This window comes from Thermobia domestica, chromosome 14 (assembly GCF_964235325.1).
Source record: "Thermobia domestica chromosome 14, izTheDome1.hap1.1, whole genome shotgun sequence".
In the NCBI taxonomy this organism is placed as follows: Eukaryota; Metazoa; Arthropoda; class Insecta; order Zygentoma; family Lepismatidae; genus Thermobia; species Thermobia domestica.
Genome location: NC_137467.1, coordinates 83,090,913 through 83,111,919, shown reverse-complemented (window position 1 = coordinate 83,111,919; position 21,007 = coordinate 83,090,913). Strand labels below are relative to the sequence as shown.

Sequence of the window (21,007 nt, the reverse complement as noted above, 5' to 3'; positions counted from 1 at the left end):
CGCATCTGTGGTGCGTCAGAGCTAAACCGGACCCCTTTGCAAAACGTATTGACCAGCCTAAGGTAAACACAAATCTCTTACTTGCTAACGTAGAAACGTGGTCGGGAGGTGTAAGGCATGTAGAAATTGTATTTTTAATAACCATGAGTATGGATTCGAACACTCCAATTCCATGTTTTTCTTTTTACTTTTTGCAGCTACACGGAACGTTCAATTTTTATTCTTTACTAATTGCAAATGGCGTTTACATTCAAAATATGAGGAATTTTAGTGGCATTTATTCGGATATTCCTCTCTTTTGAAATGAAGAAAAGTATAAAAGCAATACGCAAAGACAAAAAGTATTATCAGTACTATACATTACGAATAATAATTGCTACGAAAAACTAAATATGACCTCTTTTACCATCTCTCATGAGCTGTATGTATTATTAACAAATTTTTTTTAAAAAAAAAGTCCTTGCCGGGGATTCGAACTGACGTCCTTCGTATTTGTAAGCCAGCACTTTAACCACTACACCAAGATCATGGCATGGCTAACGTTGAGTTGTCGACGTATTTGTTGTATTTGTGTTTTATGTTCCCACTTCGACAATTTTTACTCTTTTTTTCTAAGTTTAACACTGTTTCTGGCTTTCTCTTTCGGTGTCTTCTTTTATTTACATTATGCACTATTCGTATTCACAGCTTGTGTCCCTCTGCAATGTCTTATTCAGATTAATCTTTTCAATTTGCCCCTCAGTAAACATTTGATTGATTTAATTCTCATACTCTCCACGGATGGAGCGCAGGAATGCCAGGCTCGAAAAATAGGTGTACATTTACTTTCCTGACAAATAATACCTTGTTTCATGCTAAACACGAGAAAGGGATGAACAGAAGCGCACACTTCAAAACAAAGACGATAGGTGGCGCCAGAGGAAGTGCTGCTTGGCGTGGTGCGCGTGTATTAGTGGGACTCGAGTCGCTACATCGCGAGGATGGTTCTGTACACCGTACAGGAACGCGTGTTCATTGTTAAAAAATATTGGATATCGGGATCGTATCAGACCGTTCAACGTGAATTTTGCCGTGAATTTGGATGCCGTAAAGGACAATCGAAATCATCAATACATCACTTGGTGAACAAGTTCGAAACAACAGGAACGTTGCTTACGGGACATGGAGGCGCGCGTCCACGGATGTCCGAGGAGACAGTACAGAATGTGCGGCAACGTCTTTTGCAGTCGCTAAGAAGAGCCTGCGTCGATTATCACTAGAGGTAGGGATGTCAAAGTCAACTGTGCGAAGAGCCGCCAAAAGAGCCAAGCTGTTTCCATATCGCGTTACAGTCGTCCAAGAGTTGAAGACTACAGATTGGGAAAAGCGCGTGATGTATTGTCGTTGGTTGCAAGCTTTGTTGCATGACAATCCAGGAATCCTAGACTATACTTGGTTCACAGATGAAGCTTGGTTCCATCTCTTCGGTTATGTGAACTCGCAGAATACTCGGGTGTGGGCCACCGAAAATCCGCATGTGTACCATGAGATTCCACTTCATCCCTTGAAGGTGGGAGTTTGGTGTGCAATTTCTCGACAGCGTATCATTGGACCCATCTTCTTTGAAGATACAGTAAACACACAAGTTTACTTACACATCTTCAGTGAATTTGTGAATCAGCTGGACGATCAAGAGCTGCGTCGCGGTTATTTCCAATAAGACGGAGCAACATGCCATACTTCCAACGCGGCCATGGCAGAAATTGAGTCCTTTTTTGGTGACAGGATAATCTCCAAAGGATTGTGGCCGCCAAGATTCCCGGATTTGACACCACCTTATTTCTTCTTATGGGGTTTTCTTAAAGGTTGTGTCTACAGAAACAACCCACGATCACTGCAAGAGTTGCGAAACAACATTGAGAATGCGATTCATGAGATCACACCGGAGACTCTACATCGGACTTTTCACAATATGGAACACCGTGTACAAACATGTCTTGACGTCCAGGAAGGACACTTTCAACACCTGCTGTGACGGTCATGTATTCAGCATGAAACAAGGTACGTGTATTGTGAATTGCATTTTCCTATGTATATTTGTTCGGAAATTATAACGTTTTTTCCGGGTTAGAAAGCTAGTGGGACGCACTGTACATCGCATGTAGACAATATGTTAAAATTTCTCCGTGATCAAAGCAGAGAATGTGCTTCAGTTGGTACCTCATTTGACGATAATATCTTGTTAGACTGTCCAGATGCACTGATATCATACCAAAACTTACCCACTACTGTGATCTTCTGGCTTGCCTCTCGTCAGGGGTGGATCCAGGACGGACTTCTGGGGGGTTGTAATACTGTTACTTAGAGCTACTTTTAAGAGCTCCAAATTCTGGGATGGGGTTTATTTATATACAAAAATAAGAAAGTCTCTTCTTCTGCGGGGGAGGGGGGATCGCCCCGATCTCGCCTTCCTGAATCCGCCACTGCCTCTCGTTATTTCGGGAGTATGTAGCTAACACATGTGACGTGTTGCGAAGCAACGGTTCTGAATCATTGTACTGATTTTCCATTCTCTACACATTCCGCAAACATTGGGTTAATACGGTTGATTCTTCTGCTCGGTTTTATATTTCTAATGTTCAGCACTGTACATGTAATATAAAGAAAACTATATACATCGTTGAATTAAAGTTCAGTTATTGCTACTAGATGCCAGTGAAATTTTAAACACATTCATAACAATATTTATTCAATGTTGAGCCATGTTAAAAGTAGTTTGAGCTAATTACTATTGTTCTTTTAATATATCTAATTTGGAATAATGTTATAGAAATGAAAATATTAAGTAACATTATCAATAAATATATAGTATATTAATATACGGCTCATGCAATGTTGAAATTTAGTAGATAATATTTTCCATAAGTAAAAGATGTAGTTTGTATATAATTAAATGTTGACTGATATCGCCGTTAAATAAAACAAGTTACTTGGCGGAACTCTGACAAGTGGTTAGTTTCTTGAAGTAAATATATTGTTTTGCTCAGCAAATAATTACTTTGTATTTAATTAGTAGATAAATTAAGTTATCTATAGTGTTCAGTGTGTTTGGAATATCAATAGTGAGATTACTAATTTCTGTTTGGAAAACAGCAAGGACGATTTATTCCCTTTCCAGATGTTACTTTAATATGCGACGATAACTATATGCGGTAATATTTTAGTCTCCGTGGAAGGGGTAGGTAGCGCTTGGTGGAGGAAAATTATACAATACTCTATGTACTGTATGTCCGGAATCTTTTCCCCTTACCAGTTTATTATAAAATCCAAAATCCATTACTAACAGTACTCTACAAGACGTATGGCAAGGTAGCCCCCCGACTTTAAAAAATTGAAACAATGACTAGGTCATTCGTTTGTACTACGTTTGTACCGTTTGTACCGAAAATATTTTCATTTGTACTATTTTCCTTATAGGGTTACTTGAGAGGTCAACTGGGGGGCTATCTTGCTTTCGAATGGTGTATTTCAATTTTTTGTGCTGTGATACGGAGGGGGGCTATCCTGGCGCCAGGATAGCCCCCCAAATGTCATCCCCTCTTTCTCGAAAACTATCAGGGTACAAACAAAACTTTTTTCGGTGCAAACGGTACAAACGATTTCCTCTCGAATGGTGTATTTCAATTTTTTGAGCTGTGATACGGGGGGGGGGGCTATCTTGGCGCCAAGATACCTCCCCAGTTGACCTCTCAAGTAACCCTATAAGGAAAATGGTACAAATGAAATTATTTTCGGTACAAACGGTACAAACGTAGTACAAACGAATGACCTAGTCATTGTTTCGGTTTTCTAAAGTCGTGGGGCTATCTTGCCAGACGTCTCTACAAGAATAGTGCAATAATGTAATTTCTATAATACAAGGTAGAGAAAGATTACCTAAGGTCAGAGCACTCAGGGGCAGGATCTCCACAGAGGTCCACTACAAGTTAGGTGGAGTGAATTAGGAATCCCCAATGCTCCGAAGCAAGCAGAGAGGCGGTTAACAGTCACAGAGCTCTCCGGGCAAGCTAAGTGACTGAGGTTGGGAATTCCGACAAAGCTCTGAAGCAAGTTAAGCGGGAGGAAAAGAAAAGCCTAGAGTTCCGAAGCGAACTAGAGGCTCTGAGTTGGGTATCGCCTAAAACTCCAGGCAAGCTAAAGGAGGAGTAACCAATCGCAGACTGGTGAAAATCCATGGAACCCTCTCTGTTATATAGGTGTTCCGGAAGGCGGTGGTGCTGCTCTTTCCCTCGTCGTAATGTGATTGTAGATGTCACTGATGTCTCCCAGCACTCCATCGTAAGGTACATGTGGTTGTTGTTTACAAACAGAAGCAAGTGTATAATGTTTGTAAACACAAACACGTGGTGCATTACAATATTCCAGTAAAAGTAGCCATGAACTACAGTCAGTAACTATGGTAGCCATTAAAGGCGTGGAAACAGTCTTTAGTAAGAATAGCTTTTGAAAACAAGATTTTAAAAAAGGTAAAATTTAAACAAAGAGAAATTGAGTGCCCATAGGAACACATTCTTGGCACTGAAATGATAAATAATCCCGCTGTTAACGTCCCCGTTTAATATTCAAATAAAATCAATCAGTTTCTCTTTTTTATCCTTAAACCTGGTTTTATCTAATGTCTGTTCTGAACCGAAGATAATCTTAGATTTATGCTTTCCCTTATGGTAAGTAAAGGGAATGTATGTTCCAAGTTAAAAAAAAAAAAAAAAATCAACTCTGAACATCTGCGCAGTCCATCCAAAAAGTTCTGGGACTAACTCAAAACAATATACTTAACAATGCCAGGAAATAAACATATTAACACGTTAGTTTTCTACGTAAATTCTTTTGTGCCAAAAAGTGACGCATAAGCTTGCTCCACAGGAATTTTCTTGTGCATCAGCCTTTGGCTTAGAAAGGGTCACAGTTCTTCAACATCCCCAAATTCGCCTGACTTAGCCCCAGCAGACTCCATGTTCTTTCCTAAACTCAAATCTACTTTCAAGTGGGAGCATTTCGATGATATTACATCGATTCAAGTGAATGTGGCAGCAATATTAAACAGCATTCAGTGAGCAACTTTCCTAGAGCGTTCCAGAGATTCTACGACCAATTCTAAGAGTGTGTGGCGCGGGAAGAGATGTAGGCTATGTAGAAAACTAACGGGGTAATACATTTCTCTGAAATTGGTATTTTTTTTTCGAGGTAGTTCCAGAATTTACTGAACACACTGGATAATTAAATTCGATAATTAATACAATTTTATATTTTTCGAATCATTATTGAGACTGATAAATAGTGGATTAGAACTTAGTTACTGAAACCACCATACTTTGTGTATGAGTACTAACGAGACAATATCTACATGTATCATAATGTGTCGAGTATATACAACAATAGAAGCCCTATTTGGTTCAACGCTAGGCAAACTTAACGATGTCATACGTCTAGAGCAAGAGGGGTCACAAATCGCTATATAAAACACATGTAGTTTGAAGGAGGTAAGACCAGAAGGTTCTTGCTCTCACCCAGGGCCGTGCCGGTGGGGAAGGGGGCGAGAGGGGCGACGGCCCGGGCGCCGGAGTAAGGGGGCGAAAAATTCGGGAGAAAAAAGGAAAAAAGATAGGAAAAATTGCTTGGAATATATGCATGGGGGTGCCGTTGTATACTCTCGCCCTGGGCGCTGATTTTCCACGGCACGGCCCTGCTCTCACCGTCATAAAGATATTCAAATAATGTAAAATAAAAATTCACAATGACAAGTTCGCATCTCACTAATATGTGTTAATTTGTGTTTTTACAGTCACTGTTGAATTGACATTCCAGCCAGAAAACTAGGCGGCGTAAGTGGTCGGAATGACGAGAAAATGCGGCATATTGAAATTATTTGTGGGCATATTGAAAGCGTGTTTTTGTCGGTACGGTATTTCTTGAAGGCACGTTAGACTATTGTCGACTGTTCTGCCGTAACGTAAACAATAATCTAAGTTCATGGAGAGTGGTGCGAGTTGCATACATAGTGGTGAAAGAAAGTCTTCATTTGCATTGGTGAGCTTTCAAAATCAGGTTTACTAACATCATCGTGAATCGTCATGAAAAAAAAAATCTGAACGTGTGATAATTGTTGACAGCAACGAATATGTATTCAAAACAACACCGACAACGTTTGAGAGATGATTTCTCATACCAAGATAAGACAAAAACTATAGACCAACCTGGGTGCACAAATGCTTCCTTTCGGAGTTATAAGCTGCCGAAAACCTGAAAAAAATGAACTTTAAAGGTCAATAGCTCCAAAACTATAGGACCTACCGTAGTTGGGTCAAGACTTCACTTAGAAACTAATGTGCCCTATCCCAAAATTAATGTTTCGAAGTCCTAAGGTACTCACGCAACAAGTTTTACAGAGGAAGTTTTCTACGGGCATATAATTTGAAGTACTCACCAACTACATCTATTAAAAAATGCTTCGGAAGTACTACAGGATTGTGAAACATGGATATTTGAATAAGGCACATACTAGTTCCTAAGTGAAATGTTAACCCGACTACAGTAGGTCCCATAGTTTAGCTATGGACCTTTAAAGTACATTTTTTCATGTTTCCGGCAGTCTATAACTCCGAAAGGAAGAATTTGTGCACCCAGGTTAGTCTATAGTTTTTGTCTTATCTTGGTGTCAGGAATCCCCTCCCAAACGTTGTCGATGTAGTTTTGAAATACCCTATATATAAACACGATGAAGTTAACCAAAAGTCAGTCCGCGTAAGAAATGTTTACAAAAACAAAATCTATCTCGCAATACGCTTATTTGAAAACAAAAAAATAGGAGTTGTCCCATCAAGTACACAAAAAACAAAATTTGATTGTGAAATTAATCACGTTCAAAAGTCTCTGGTGCCCAAACATGAGATTGGCGATGGCTATTTAAAAGTTGTGACATTTTGTTCGACAGCTGGTTACGCTTTTACGCATACTGGGTCTGAGTGGTGAAATTATAGTGTTATAAATCTAGGTTTATGTCTTTCCTAGACTTTTCTCGTCACTGTTTCTCGCGATACCTGAGAAAATCTTTATTTCGAGATTCCTGAGCATCCTCAATTAGCATTAAAATGGTATCGAGAAAAATTAATCAGTTTGGTCCAACGAATCTACCCACAAGCTGTGCAACATGTTGTCTGGGGCACCCTGTATATAAAACGTGTTGTTAGTAACACCTTAGTTAGCATGGTGAACGCTGTCATTGGGATAAAGTAATAATATTAATAGTTTTTATATTCGTCGGTGATATCTTTCATTTGGTAAGAACAATGATTTAGCAAAGGTATTACAGACTGCTCAAAATCATGTGGATCAGCTAGATACACTTATACCGTAATTTTAAGCAAACACATTGACTCCCAATAAGTATTTAGTAATTGACATTGATAATTTGTATTAGTTTTTATATTGAGCTACGAGCAAAGCTTTTCTCAGTATATTTGACATTTATATTGAGTAACAAACAACGCATTATATTTCCTACGAACTTACGCAAAAAAATAGTTTTTTTAACGTATACATTTTCTACAGCATTCAAATTACTATAAGTCCTGCCATTTGTCGTTCCTATTGTCAATTGTAGATACAATGTCATTAGATAGGATTACTGAATCAGAAGTAATTAAAGCTATTGACAAAATGAAAGGTAAAAGGCTAATCAGTAATGATGATATACCATTTTATATTTTAAAGGTTGTAAGGAATTTCTTGTTAAGTCATTGACCTATATATTTATTTGTCCATTACTCAGTGTTATTTTCCTACAAAATTTAAAATAGCAGTATGTCTAATTCCCAAAATTAATAATGTAAAAATTAATACACGACCATAGGCCGATAAGTTTGATTTCTTCCCCAGTTACAATATTCGAATTAATTATGCATTTGTTTAACCATATTTCGCTATATCTTACAGAATCACAATATTGTTTTAGACATAACAAATCAATAGTAACAAATTTTATTAAATATAAGTCAAGCAATTAGCGAAGCTTTTAACGAAAGTTCCCAAATTGATGTAGTCAATACAGATTTTAAGCGAGCCTTTGATTTGATTATCACGAGATACTTCTTAATAAGATTAAAGGATTTGGTATTTCAAATAAGTTAATCGGATTACTTAAGCCATAATTAAGCAACAGAATTCAGTATGTAACATATAACAATTGTAAATCTAAACAGTATTCTGTATATTCTGGAGTACTCCAAGAATCTAATTTAATTCCTTTGCCCTTTTTAATTATGATAAACGAGTTACCTGAAATCGAATATACTTCATGTCTGCTGTTTGCTGAATATACCAAATTATACAAACACATTTCTACAAGGAATGATTGTAAAAAATTTACAGATATGTTACAGAGAATCAAGTTCTGAAAAGGAAAGAAGTTGTCAGGGATCGGGGAGTATGGTTTGATGCAGTGGCGTAGGGAAGAGGGGCCCAGACGCCCCCTTCCAAAAGGGTCCGACAATGTACTTGGGTACTTTGATGTTTGTAATTTTTTAAATATATTTTTATGTTTATATATTTTTTGTTTGTAATTTTTCTATATGTACCTATAACAGCACTTGGGCCCCCCCAAACATACATCCTGGCTACGCTACTGGTTTGATGCAATTCTTAAGTTTACATATCATATAAATATCAAAAGAAATGAGGAGTTTACAATGCTTAAATTTATTAAACGATCGTGTTGCCATTTTAGAAATATAAAAACAATATGAACATTATACAACTCCTTTGTCAAAACAATATTAGATTATGTTTCTATAATTTGGGAACCATTCTATCAAAAATCCAAACAACAAATAGAAAAGGTACAAAAGAAAATGTTAAAATATATTAGTTATAAAATTAATGCTATACCAACTCGTTATGTATGTTATATTTCTCAGCTTTTGTCATTGGAAGATAGAAGGTTCATTCAATGTGTGTTGTACTTGAAAAACACATATATTATTGATAACGATGAGGATAATATGTTTTTCATAAGTAAATTACAATTCTATTGCCCCCATCAAAATCTGAGGTTCAGACGAATGTTTTATACGCCTGATAACAAAACGAATTTAGCTAAAAATTCTCCATTGTATAGGATATGTGATACAGGTAATAAAATACATTCTATGGGTTTGGATATATTTCAATTGAAATTTTCAATATTTAAACAAAATTGCTTCTAAATGTTACTTAATAAAATGTAGAGATTGTGATTGTTATAGCTTGTGCATATTTGACTGTATACAAAGTGAAGAAAACATGACTAATGGATTAATTGTTGAAATTACTTTACATGTTGCACATTCTGAATAATAATAATAATAATAATAATAATAATAATAATAATAATAATAATAATAATAATAATAATAATAATAATTATTATTATTATTATTATTATTATTATTATTATTATTATTATTATTATTATTATTATTATTATTATTATTATTATTATTATTATATTCTTCGTCAGCGACTACACAATTTAGGCTGCACTTTATTATCTGTCATGAGAGTCATGTCTATTTATTAAGAAAGAAAATGCTTTTGTAAAATTAGTTGTTTGGCAATTGTGTATAAAACAACACCAATGACGTATTAGTAAAATGAATCCTCATCAGTCATGTAAGTACTTAGTTGTTCTAACGACTACCATTTTAACAATTTACTCCAAAGTGCGATGGAGTTGAAGTAGCACCAGGCATGCGTCAAAATGTGACTCAACTCGGGTAACACAGAACCATTGTGTTGAATTTAACGTATGCATTGTTTTTACTAGTATGTCATCATTTAATGAACAAGCTGCATTTGTTAATAAATATTATTTGCTCAAAAAGCGATTTCTAATAAACTTCTACACTTTATTTTCTTTTCTACTTTTCAGGACTACTTGAACAAGTTAAAGAAATGCATAAAACTTACGAATACTACTGCAGAATATGGTTCTCATTTCATCCTATCGTAGTCATAAATCATCCGGACGATATAAAGGTAAGAATATACAGTACACTAATAATATGTGTGGTCTGTTCTACAAATATTCGATTTCATATTTTGTTCTTGTGGAAACAAGCTGCCATATGGATGGTTAAAGTTACAGTGGCGTAAGTTAACTTAAAAAAAAAACACACACACACACAGACACAAACCAGATTTAAATGTCAATCTGTAAACAGAAAACTTAAGTCAGAGCTTCATACTACTGACAACATATGACAGTGGAAGTTCTTGTGGTAAAGGAAGATGTTTTATTATTGAATTTATTACAGTACCTATCTTTGGCGTGAATGACTGAAAAACAAATTAAATGTGAGTTACACTGCAACTTTAACACGTGAATATAATCTTGCATGGATGTAATAAGCGCCCGTAGTGTTTGTATTGTCCGAGGTATCTTTGGTTCAAATCCAGACCATGTGAATTTATGGTGTACAAAATCGTGTTTGTTTCTTTCGGGGGTTATCTCGTTTCGCCTCATTCTCATTCGATTAAGTGTTTGTGGCAAAAGCGTGTCTGGTTTATAGTGTTTCCAACCTACAAGAGGAGTTTCATCATTATTTTACTTGAAGATGGGAGTGCCATCAGAGAAATTTTGTTTCTTGATTTAAAGTTTAGTGTCCTGTCCCGCACTGAGGTTATGTGAGACGTGAACCTACAGTTTCACATGGGATCTGAACCACATCAGCTCCTATAAGAAATCGAACCCAAGTCTCCCGTGTATGAGAAATATTTCGTCACTCCTTTTTCTCGTGTGTGAAATAAGACTTGAGAAAAAGGCACCACGAAGAAGGGAAAGAGAGCGTGCAATAACATAAGATTAGGTAGTGTTGAAGCTCAATCGTGAGTGTCAGATGGGGTAAAGACATATTTGTACAGTTTACTAATGTGGAACGATTTTTGTAGTCTTTTAATACAATATATTAATGTTCAGTTTTAAGAACTTGTACATTGCATCTTTTAATGCTAACTTTACATACAGTAGTTTTCCATTGTTTACGTTGATCATTTTATAACCAAAATGGTTTACCGAACATACTGTATTTCAATATTCACTTCACCTCTTTTTCTTTATACCGGATTACGCAAAATTCTACAACTACAAACCAATATATTCAGGCTTAATGATCTTGCTTATTGACTTTTAAAAAATATATATACAGTCATACATGTAGATCATTTTTTTAAATTTTGGCTGTGTAAAAATATGCGTTAAGTATTTTTAAAAGGAACAATTATGAGCGAGAGTAAAATAACATTCTCGAAATCCCCTGTAAACATATAATATCGTTAATAACAAGAAACTTGAGTGAAATACTAGAATCAAATATGAAGGTAGCATGTCTCAATAGCCAGCTGTGATACAAGTCTTTGGTTTGATTTCACGCGATTTTTCTCTTTTTTGTCAAAATTCTAGCAGAAGAAACAGCACTCTAAATCCACAATGACTGGTTAATAATAATAATAATAATAATAATAATAATAATAATAATAATAATAATAATAATAATAATAATAATAATAATAATAAAAAGTAGCAGAAAAGAAGAAAGGGGAGATGTGGAGAGAAGAAAAGAATATGAGTTCATAAAGGGTAAAAATGTGCTGGAAAACATTCTACATACCAACTGGAAACAACTTTTAACACGTCGTTACTTCGGAGAGCTCATTTTTACTCTCTAAAAGAAAACAATGCGCATATAAATATCCTACTCATGACTACGGTTATGTTATAAGTAGGACTAAAATTTTTGGTGGAAAAAGTACTGAAATTGGTGGATGGAAAAGTGAAAAAAAAACCACCGGTTTTGGTGAAATGAAAACTACCTTAATAACTAATACTTTGCAAACACAATTTTAATATTTTAAAACCAAATTCTAGATATTTGGTCACTTGAAAAATGTCTTTAATTGAACATTCGAATAAATATCACCATTTGACCTTCGATTTGTTGACGTTTTAAGTTGGAAGAGTTAAACAGAAATTAATTGAATTTGACAACATTTATCACCCCAAGGTTGGAGAATGTTAGACTTTCTCATTTTGCCATTAGTATTTAATACTGCTAGAAGTGTTCAACGGGTACAGACACCGCGAGAACATACTGTGTTTCCACGGCAAAATCTTGGACCGTCACATAGTGGGTGTCCAACTTATGAGAGGTCGGATTTTCTCACCAAAATGCTGTCAAGCCTGGTTGATTATCGCTGCGGACTATCTTTGGAGTTTGAAGTATATTCCATTGTTACTGCTTCGAAATGCACTGTGCTTCCAACTTCGTTATGTAGTCGACAAGTACTTTGAACATCATGCAGTTTCTTATTAGTGTCTTCTTTAGCAATAAGTTTCTGAGCATTGTTCCCAGACTCTGCCTCTGACGGATTGTTTTCCGAGGAAATCTTTTACTTTATCAAATTTTTCCCAATAGAATGCTACGGCACACACCTATCTGCTCCATTTTGTGACAACTAGATCTGGAGGAAACTGCAGTCCCATTGTCTCCTTATACACTTGGATACGTTAAGAACTCTTAAGTAGAACTTTCTATTAAAATTATTTCAACAACGAAACGATTGGCTTCACAATATTTTGATTTCACAAATTCACATAAATGTAGCATGACGTATTTCACTGTAGAGATATTATCTCTACAGTATATTGTTTATTTATCTGAATATAAACAAGAGCCTATATGGTGCCTGGTCGTTAGGACAAACTACACTTTGTTGTGTTTAATACTATCTTTATATAAAAACTTGTAAATGTCGTTCAACGCACGCATCACTTGTAGCATCAGTTTTATCTAAGCAATATATCTTCAAAAGCATTGACTTCATCGGGTCACCAGTTAAAGAGGCAGCCAAAATACGTATCCTACATACTTTTCATAGTCTGCAGTTTCGTCTAGAATAAAACATAGTAGATAATCCCCAACAAATAACATGACGTGTTCAATAGTTACGTAGTAGACAATACGCATTTATTATTTTTCTAAGCATCCATGACTGGTCGCTTAGTACATTTTTCGAGAAAAAACTTAACCAGCAGGGTGGTTCGTTCACTTTATCTAATTGTATACCAGCTTGTAGAATAGAAAAGCTATATCTGTAGCAAATTTAAAATGTTCACGAATAATTCCAAAAGTCAATGAATCAACAATTCTGACATGAAGACCTGTTTTTTTACCTGTGATTTCTTCCTTGAAGCATGCTTCGCGCTTCGTATATGACCTAAAGCCTGTAACAGACATCTTGGCATTTCAGTTAAACGAATAAAACGCAAGCTCTGACGCGATGTTGCCGAGTGCTAAGGGGTGTGCCTATGGCTAAGCAGACGAACTGTAGTGCGATCAGGTGGCAGAGGATAGATGTGTACAAAATAAACGTGGCAATACCGCTGGACTTTCATTTGCTAGCAGCATTTAAAGGGAACTTGGAGCGCCGCCTTCAAATGTCAAGATGTTTGTCACGCCGTTTAGTAATCCTTGGTAATTAGGGTTTCCTCCCAACCATGTAGAAAATATCGCTGCAATTACTTGGTTCACATCGCATTATTTCACCATCTGCAATAATTCCTTCATTTTCAACTACCTCATACAACGACTTACCGAGGGTAGTCGTCAACCTGGTTCGACAAAATATGATATACAAATCTCGAGTGGTAGTAATCTTTAATAATTATATACTATCGTTCTCACCTTTTATATAAGAATGATAACGTCGATAAACAGTGCTAAAAATGGTTTATTACTTGATATACTTTATAATAAATTTTCCTTAACACTGTCAAGCACACAAACTTGCTGACTCGGTATCCATAAACATGTACATAGCAACAACTATCCCATAATAATATCTTACATATCTTAAAAACATTCTTCTTCTGTTATTATTAAATTAACATTCTATGAAGTATAGTGCATATGTATGAGCACTTTCTGCCCAAGGTACAGGTAATTATTAACCTATCCAAAGTATTTTGTTATATAAAAATGTCGCCCGACAAATGGACTGAATATAAAAGTCATAAGTGAGTTTGGCTTTTATCTTCAAGAACCACTGGTCCGTTTACAATAGTGTTCTTAAATTACATATGTACTTTATATTTTGATCGCACCTCGTATATATCTTCATTACATTTCATATATATATATAGATACATTTATGACAAATCTTTAATTTAGTTAATACTTATTTTGAACAATAAAGTTTCAATACAAATTGATATAATGAAAACAATTTTTGTGGTTAATCAATCATGAATTAAATTATAATCCTTCACATTAATAAGAAAGAATTCAAATCCTTGAAAACTTATCGTTGGTTAATGAAAATCAAAGATAAATTATAATCCTTCACATTAATAAGAAAGAATTCAAATCCTTGAAAACTTATCGTTGGTTAATGAAAATCAAAGAAAATAAAATTGAACAAAGATCAAAAATTAAACAGAACCTACGTTAGAATAACCAAATGGAAGAAAATAAGCCTATTTTTACATAAACAGAAAACACCCTTTTGGTATTATATTTTTTTTTTCAGTATTCTTCATTCCTATTTATTTGAGCAAGAATGTCAGGCGCAACTAACTCTTTCACTAGATGCATCCATTTTTCCTTTGTATACTGAGTAGGTTTCCAAATCTTTAACTCATCTATATTACGAAGTCCAATTGACGTACCTGTTTTAGCGTTCAACAATTCAAAAACCTTAGGATTTATTTCCTTAAAACATAAATAAGGACTTGAGAAAATGTCACAAAATTTATAAATCTTCTTTAACAACATGTTACTTTGTGGATGTTGTTTAACAAAAACTAAGTCATTGACCTTGATCCGATATTTTCCTTCTTGCAAAGACTCTACTTGTGAATTACGTTTCAAAAATTTGCTATGTCTTCGGATTTTTACCATATTCACTAAACTGGAAGAATCTATAATTGTCGAATCTTCATGTAATTCGACCTGATTATACGCCATCACTAGATCTAAATTTCCGAATACAGTGTTCCCTTGTAAAGAAGCTAGTATTTCTTCCACTGGAGGATACCTCACTTGTTCCAGATCAATGTGGCAATTCGTGCGTCTCAAATCTAATACCACACGTAGAGAACCATTTTTCTTTGGAACAACATGTAATGGATTAAGGTGGACGCTTCGGGAAGGCCTAATGATCCCATCTCTTAACATATCTGTAATTTGCTGACGTACATTCTCCCTGTATCTATATGGAATTATATAGGGCTTAGTTACTATGGGTTTGTCTGTTTTAACTTTAAAAGAATAAACAAAATCCTTGCAACGCCCAGGACGTTCTGAAAAGACATTTCTATGCTTATATAAGATATCCTTAAAGTCAGTTTTTACTGTATTATCAGCAAAATCAAGGCTGCTTTCGAGTGATTTAACACGCTCAGAAAACAATACATCGTCCTTTACATCCACCAATTTTTGTGTGTCTTCCATTCGTTGATCATTTAATTTACCACTTTCTGCACTAACAAAAACATTATTCACTGTAGGAGAAATATCATTATATTGACAAGCAAGATTATCTAATTTTGGAAGCAGTTTCTGAACGATTTCCTGAGGTATACCCGGTATAGTCAACGTTTGGTTTTTAAAATCAAGCATGACACCTAATTGTGATAATAAATCTAAACCCATAATTAATTTCTCGTTAAGTTCCTTTATTACCAGAATAGGGATTGATATTTCAAAATCTTGAATAGTTATTGTCACACGAGTAATTCCAGCTACTCTCTTTTTATGTTTACCGGTAAAATCAACTATGATAAGGTTCTCAGCCTTTTGTAGTTTAGGATTCGAATAATTACTAGTAATTGCTTTCCACAATGAATACGATAATAGAGAGGCATTTGCTCCTGTATCAAGTAAAGCTTCAGTACTTAACCCATTGACTTTAATAGGTATTTTAGCTGTACTATAGGATTTTAAAAATACAAAATTTTCTTCAATATTAAAACCATCATTGACAGTATCATCTTCAAACCAACAACGATTTACAACAGGTATAAATTGGTACTGACATCTATTAATTGCTATTTCCGAATAATTACTTACAGAGACGTCATGTGAAAGATCATTTTCATCATTAACATGAACATATAAATTGGAAGATAAATGTTCATAAGAATTATCACTTAAACTTCTAGGTAAATGTTCATGAGAATCTACAGCTGATATGGGTTTAACCCCTACCACATCAGCCGCAATTAGTTTAAATTTATACTGGTGTATGGTTCTAATAAAGTACATTGCACAGCACAATCATGATTATGTCCCGTATTATTGTTCTGTACAGACATTACTTCAATACCTGGATCCTGATGCGAAGTGACATCTCTTGTCCTCCCATTACGTCTATCCACGTAGTTCGCTGTATTCCTGGAATTTCGACATACATTCCGTCTATTTTTAAACCTATTTTGATTATATGGTCTAACATATGGATTGCTACGATTAATTAGGTTAGGCGGATTCCCTACATAACTTTGTCTATTTTGCTCGTTTTGACTGCTAGAATTTACTCGGCTTAGGTTATGTTCCGTATTGTTCACACTTCGGATATTCAAATTCCGAACAGGCACAAAATGATCTGAATTATTCTTATTTTTACCCATTCCTGCTTGTTGATTCATAGCATGGTATTGAGTTTCATAGCATTGGACAAGCATTAATAAATGGTTGAAACTCATACACTGTGTGGAAAATAAGATCTGTTGTAACTTAAATGGAAGCAAATTTCGAATTGATGCTATTATTCTCGATTCCGATTGCAATGGATTAACGACCTTTAATTCGTTGTATGTATTTACAACAAACTCTACAACAGATTTATGCAATCGAGGATTGAAGTGTTGATTTCTAATGGTGGCATCTCTATTTGCCAGCAAAAAGTCATTTTCATAATTCGCGATCAATGCCGCTTTGAATTCCTCATATGTACTGATGTGATCACGTACTGCTTTAAACCATAGTGAACAAGGTGGGAGTAATACATGAGGGATTAATTTCATATATTGTGATCTATCTATACACATTATATTGCACTCATCCTGGAATTTCTCTAAGAAAGAAGTAGCATTCTCGTTACACTTACCACTGAATTTACTCATGGCTCGTATTTCACTCATCTTAACACTTAATTTTACCTTCCTTTTATCATTCCATGTACCCATTGGGTGACAGTTCCTATTCATGACGTGATGTGTCGTTACACCATCTATGTTTCGTCCATCTGTACTCTTCGGATGAATTTCTTCTAAAATGATATCCTCATCAGATACCGACGAAGGTGGGTTCATCTCTGGTGAGTGTGGAAACTCCAAGCGACCATCACACAGGTTATTGTGGTATGTGTGGTCCTTAACCTGTAGCATTCTAATTTCTTCCTGTAACGTAGCTAACAATTGCGTATTTGTACGTATGTTGTTAGCATTACTGATGACCTGGATCTTTTGTTGTTGAACAGAAGATTCGGTTACTTCTAAATCCTTTTTTATATCACTGATTTCTTGGCTCAGGTGGTTGTGATTACTCTGGCATTGCTCCGATATTCCTTTTAACTTTTCCTCGAACTGCGAGGTGATATCGCTCATCGTCTGGATAATTAATTGTTTTGTTTCATCCGACTTCTGTTCCATTCGTTTGCTTAATTCCTCGTATTGTTTGTTAGATTCATCAGACTTCTGTTCTATTCGTCTACTTAATTCTTCAGAGTTATGCTTCATCGTCTGCTTTAACTCAGTAGACATCTGCATCAATTGCTGCTGTAATACTAGCAAGATTCGATCTTCTGATGATGTCATTTCTGGTGCTACATTATGTTCACCATTGTCACTATTATGGGACTCCTTTTCCATTGTTTCATTGTCCATTTTTCTTATAATTGTTCTACCACTTCGTAATATGGTCAAATTTGTATTCATTAACTATATGACAAAAAGTAAATTCAACCTTACTCTGCTTCGGGATGTGAATTTGCAGTATTTCCCGGGTTAGGTAAAAAAAAATTTTTAGCAACGACTTACCGAGGGTAGTCGTCAACCTGGTTCGACAAAATATGATATACAAATCTCGAGTGGTAGTAATCTTTAATAATTATATACTATCGTTCTCACCTTTTATATAAGAATGATAACGTCGATAAACAGTGCTAAAAATGGTTTATTAGTTGATATACTTTATAATATATTTTCCTTAACACTGTCAAGCACACAAACTTGCTGACTCGGTATCCATAAACATGTACATAGCAACAACTATCCCATAATAATATCTTACATATCTTAAAAACATTCTTCTTCTGTTATTATTAAATTAACATTCTATGAAGTATAGTGCATATGTATGAGCACTTTCTGCCCAAGGTACAGGTAATTATTAACCTATCCAAAGTATTTTGTTATACTCAACGACCAATTTAGCTTCGTAGACTGTAACTTAGGTATTTTAGTAGAACGACAAAAATGTACTAAGAATGACACAAGAGTTCCGCGGTGCATGTGATAGTGTCAACATCTCTGAAAGTGAGATACAGAAGAGGAAGTGGTTAAAGTGAATATTTTTCACCGTACACTTATTTTACACATCTACAAATACTCATGAATACACCTACATCCATCCACAACTGCTTTACAGGCCTTCATTTCATTTATTTTTCACTTTTTCCAATTTTTACACCCTGACTAACTGGGTAACTGGCTCTCTTCTTCCCGTTGGAACTCCTTCACGATCTTGACTATAGTTATACCTTATGTAAACTATTATTACTCTATTGTGACTATACATTTCTTTCACGAACTTCGATAAATTGTTTTTATGATCTTGAATTTCCACAATGACAATTTTTACTCTAATATATTTTCTTAACTATATATGACAGGCAATTCGACTGGAAAGTCGGCCAACAATTAAAAAAGGCGGCATCCGATATTTTTAATTTCTTTACAATTTTTATTACAAATAATACAATTTTTGAATAAGTAATTCAAAATACATACATTTTAAGCATTCTTGGCATATATAGCTGATGCATCTATTAAAACACCATTAACGGTGAAGAAAACAAGACAAAAATGACACAAAGCACTTTACTTAAAAACTCTGCTTGATATGCCTTTTGAGGGATGTGAAAATGAAATTTTATATATCTATGTGCTCTGAATCCTTGGTATTGCTCTTTAAGTCAATATTTTTTATTATACTGGCTCTAGAACTGTAAATGGAGAGTGAAAGGGATGTAGTATAAGATAACTTACAGTTAACAAAAAGTACAAAATGAAATTTGAGTTGGTAGCTTTCACTGGATTTTCTGCGCTATATAGTTCTCTCTTCGCCATCGCTTCACTTGCTGATATGAATGAGATTTTTCTAACATTTACTCTTATTCTTTTATTTTATCAGAGGTAATTTGAGATTTTACTCATTCTAGACAAGAGTAGCAAAATTTCATAGTTTCAGCAAGTGTTTATATTATTGCGTTAGTATTTACGTTCTCCGCAATCCAAGAGATGTGTCCAGGGTAGACCGATAGAAAAATAAGTCCACTTTTTTCCGTATGACGACCTATTGTTTAGAAAGTTAGAATCTTACCTTTAGGATTTAGGATTTAGATTTGGGCTTCCGGCATCCATTTAGCCCGTCACGTTTGAGGAATGACTTCCCTCGGCGAGCACACTGTACGGGAAAAGGGAAGGAAGAAAGGACTGGGGAAGGAAGGAAGCTGCCTGGGACCTATAAGTTAGATACCACCCCGGCATTTGCCTAGTGTGAATGAGGAAAACCCAGGAAAGCTTTATTCAGGGTGGCTGGCCTAAAAAAGCGTTTCACACTTTTACGACCGAGTGCCCCCACCGGGAATCGAATCCGAGACCGCTCGCACCGAAGGCAAGAGCGTTAGCAACTACGCTACGCGGGGACACAATCCTACCTTTAGTTTAGGCACTTCCCTAAATAACGCAGGTAACGAAAAAAGTAGAAAAGTTAAATAAAAGAAAATAACAGACCTCAAGAAACACTTAAAAGCAGAAAATTATATACCTAGTTATATAAAATTAATTATTTATTTATAGGTCAGTCAATGAAGGGTCAAATCAGGATAAAATGGTGGAAAGCTGGAACAAATTTTATTTTCTTTATATAAGTGTCCGTAACAACATACTAGTTTTGCACCACTCTACCTCCGCGGATTTGGCCGCCATCTTCGAAAAATGGCGCCAAAAATTAGTTTTTTGTAAATATCTCCTATGGAAAGCATTTTAGAGCAAAACATGTTATTACAAAAAATAATCTACATTAAATTCTCTAGAAGAAATGTTCTCTCCATTTTTTTCTCTAGGATGCACCGTTTAGATGTTATAAGCGTGGGAAATTAACGCATTTTTCTTTCAGCATCGCTTTGAAGTAGAACCTTAACGAAAATTTTCTGATACTATTTTGTTTTAATGATTTTTCTTATATAAAATATAAATTAATGTATTTTTCATTCATTGCAGGTGTGACTGAGGATAAGTAATCAGGTCTATTAGATCATCTATGTTCAAGATGCCAGCTAAAAAATGTTTTATCTGTGAGAAACTTCTCTGTGATGGTGTTATATGTATAGTAAGAGAAAAAGAACTGAAAACATTAGTAAACTGCAGTATTAAAGTGAAAGATGGAAACGAATATCAACTTAAGAGACTGACAAGTGTTAACACTTCATGAAAAATGTAAAAAAATTTTCACAAAAACAAAAACTAGCAAAGCGTTGCTATCACAACGTACTTCATCATCTACGCAGATAACCCTTAGGTGAGAAGTACTAAGATTTAATTTTCAAGAAGCCTGTCTGTTTTATACACAATGTACACTCATGTCCAAAATTATTGTTGCATGTCTATAACTGTCTTCTTGTAAGAATATATAGTTTGATAATGATTTTGCAG

At 35.1% G+C, this 21,007-nt stretch overlaps 1 protein-coding gene across 1 annotated transcript in view; it reads left to right on the top strand.

The window, feature by feature from the left end:
• Nucleotides 1-21,007, top strand: part of LOC145670239 (cytochrome P450 4C1-like) — a 231,101-nt gene that overhangs the window by 130,788 nt on the left and 79,306 nt on the right. Inside the window, exon 3 of the mRNA XM_081738635.1 lies at nucleotides 9,944-10,050. Within this exon, the coding sequence (XP_081594761.1) occupies nucleotides 9,944-10,050 (107 nt within the window). The remainder of the gene's footprint in view (nucleotides 1-9,943; nucleotides 10,051-21,007) is intronic.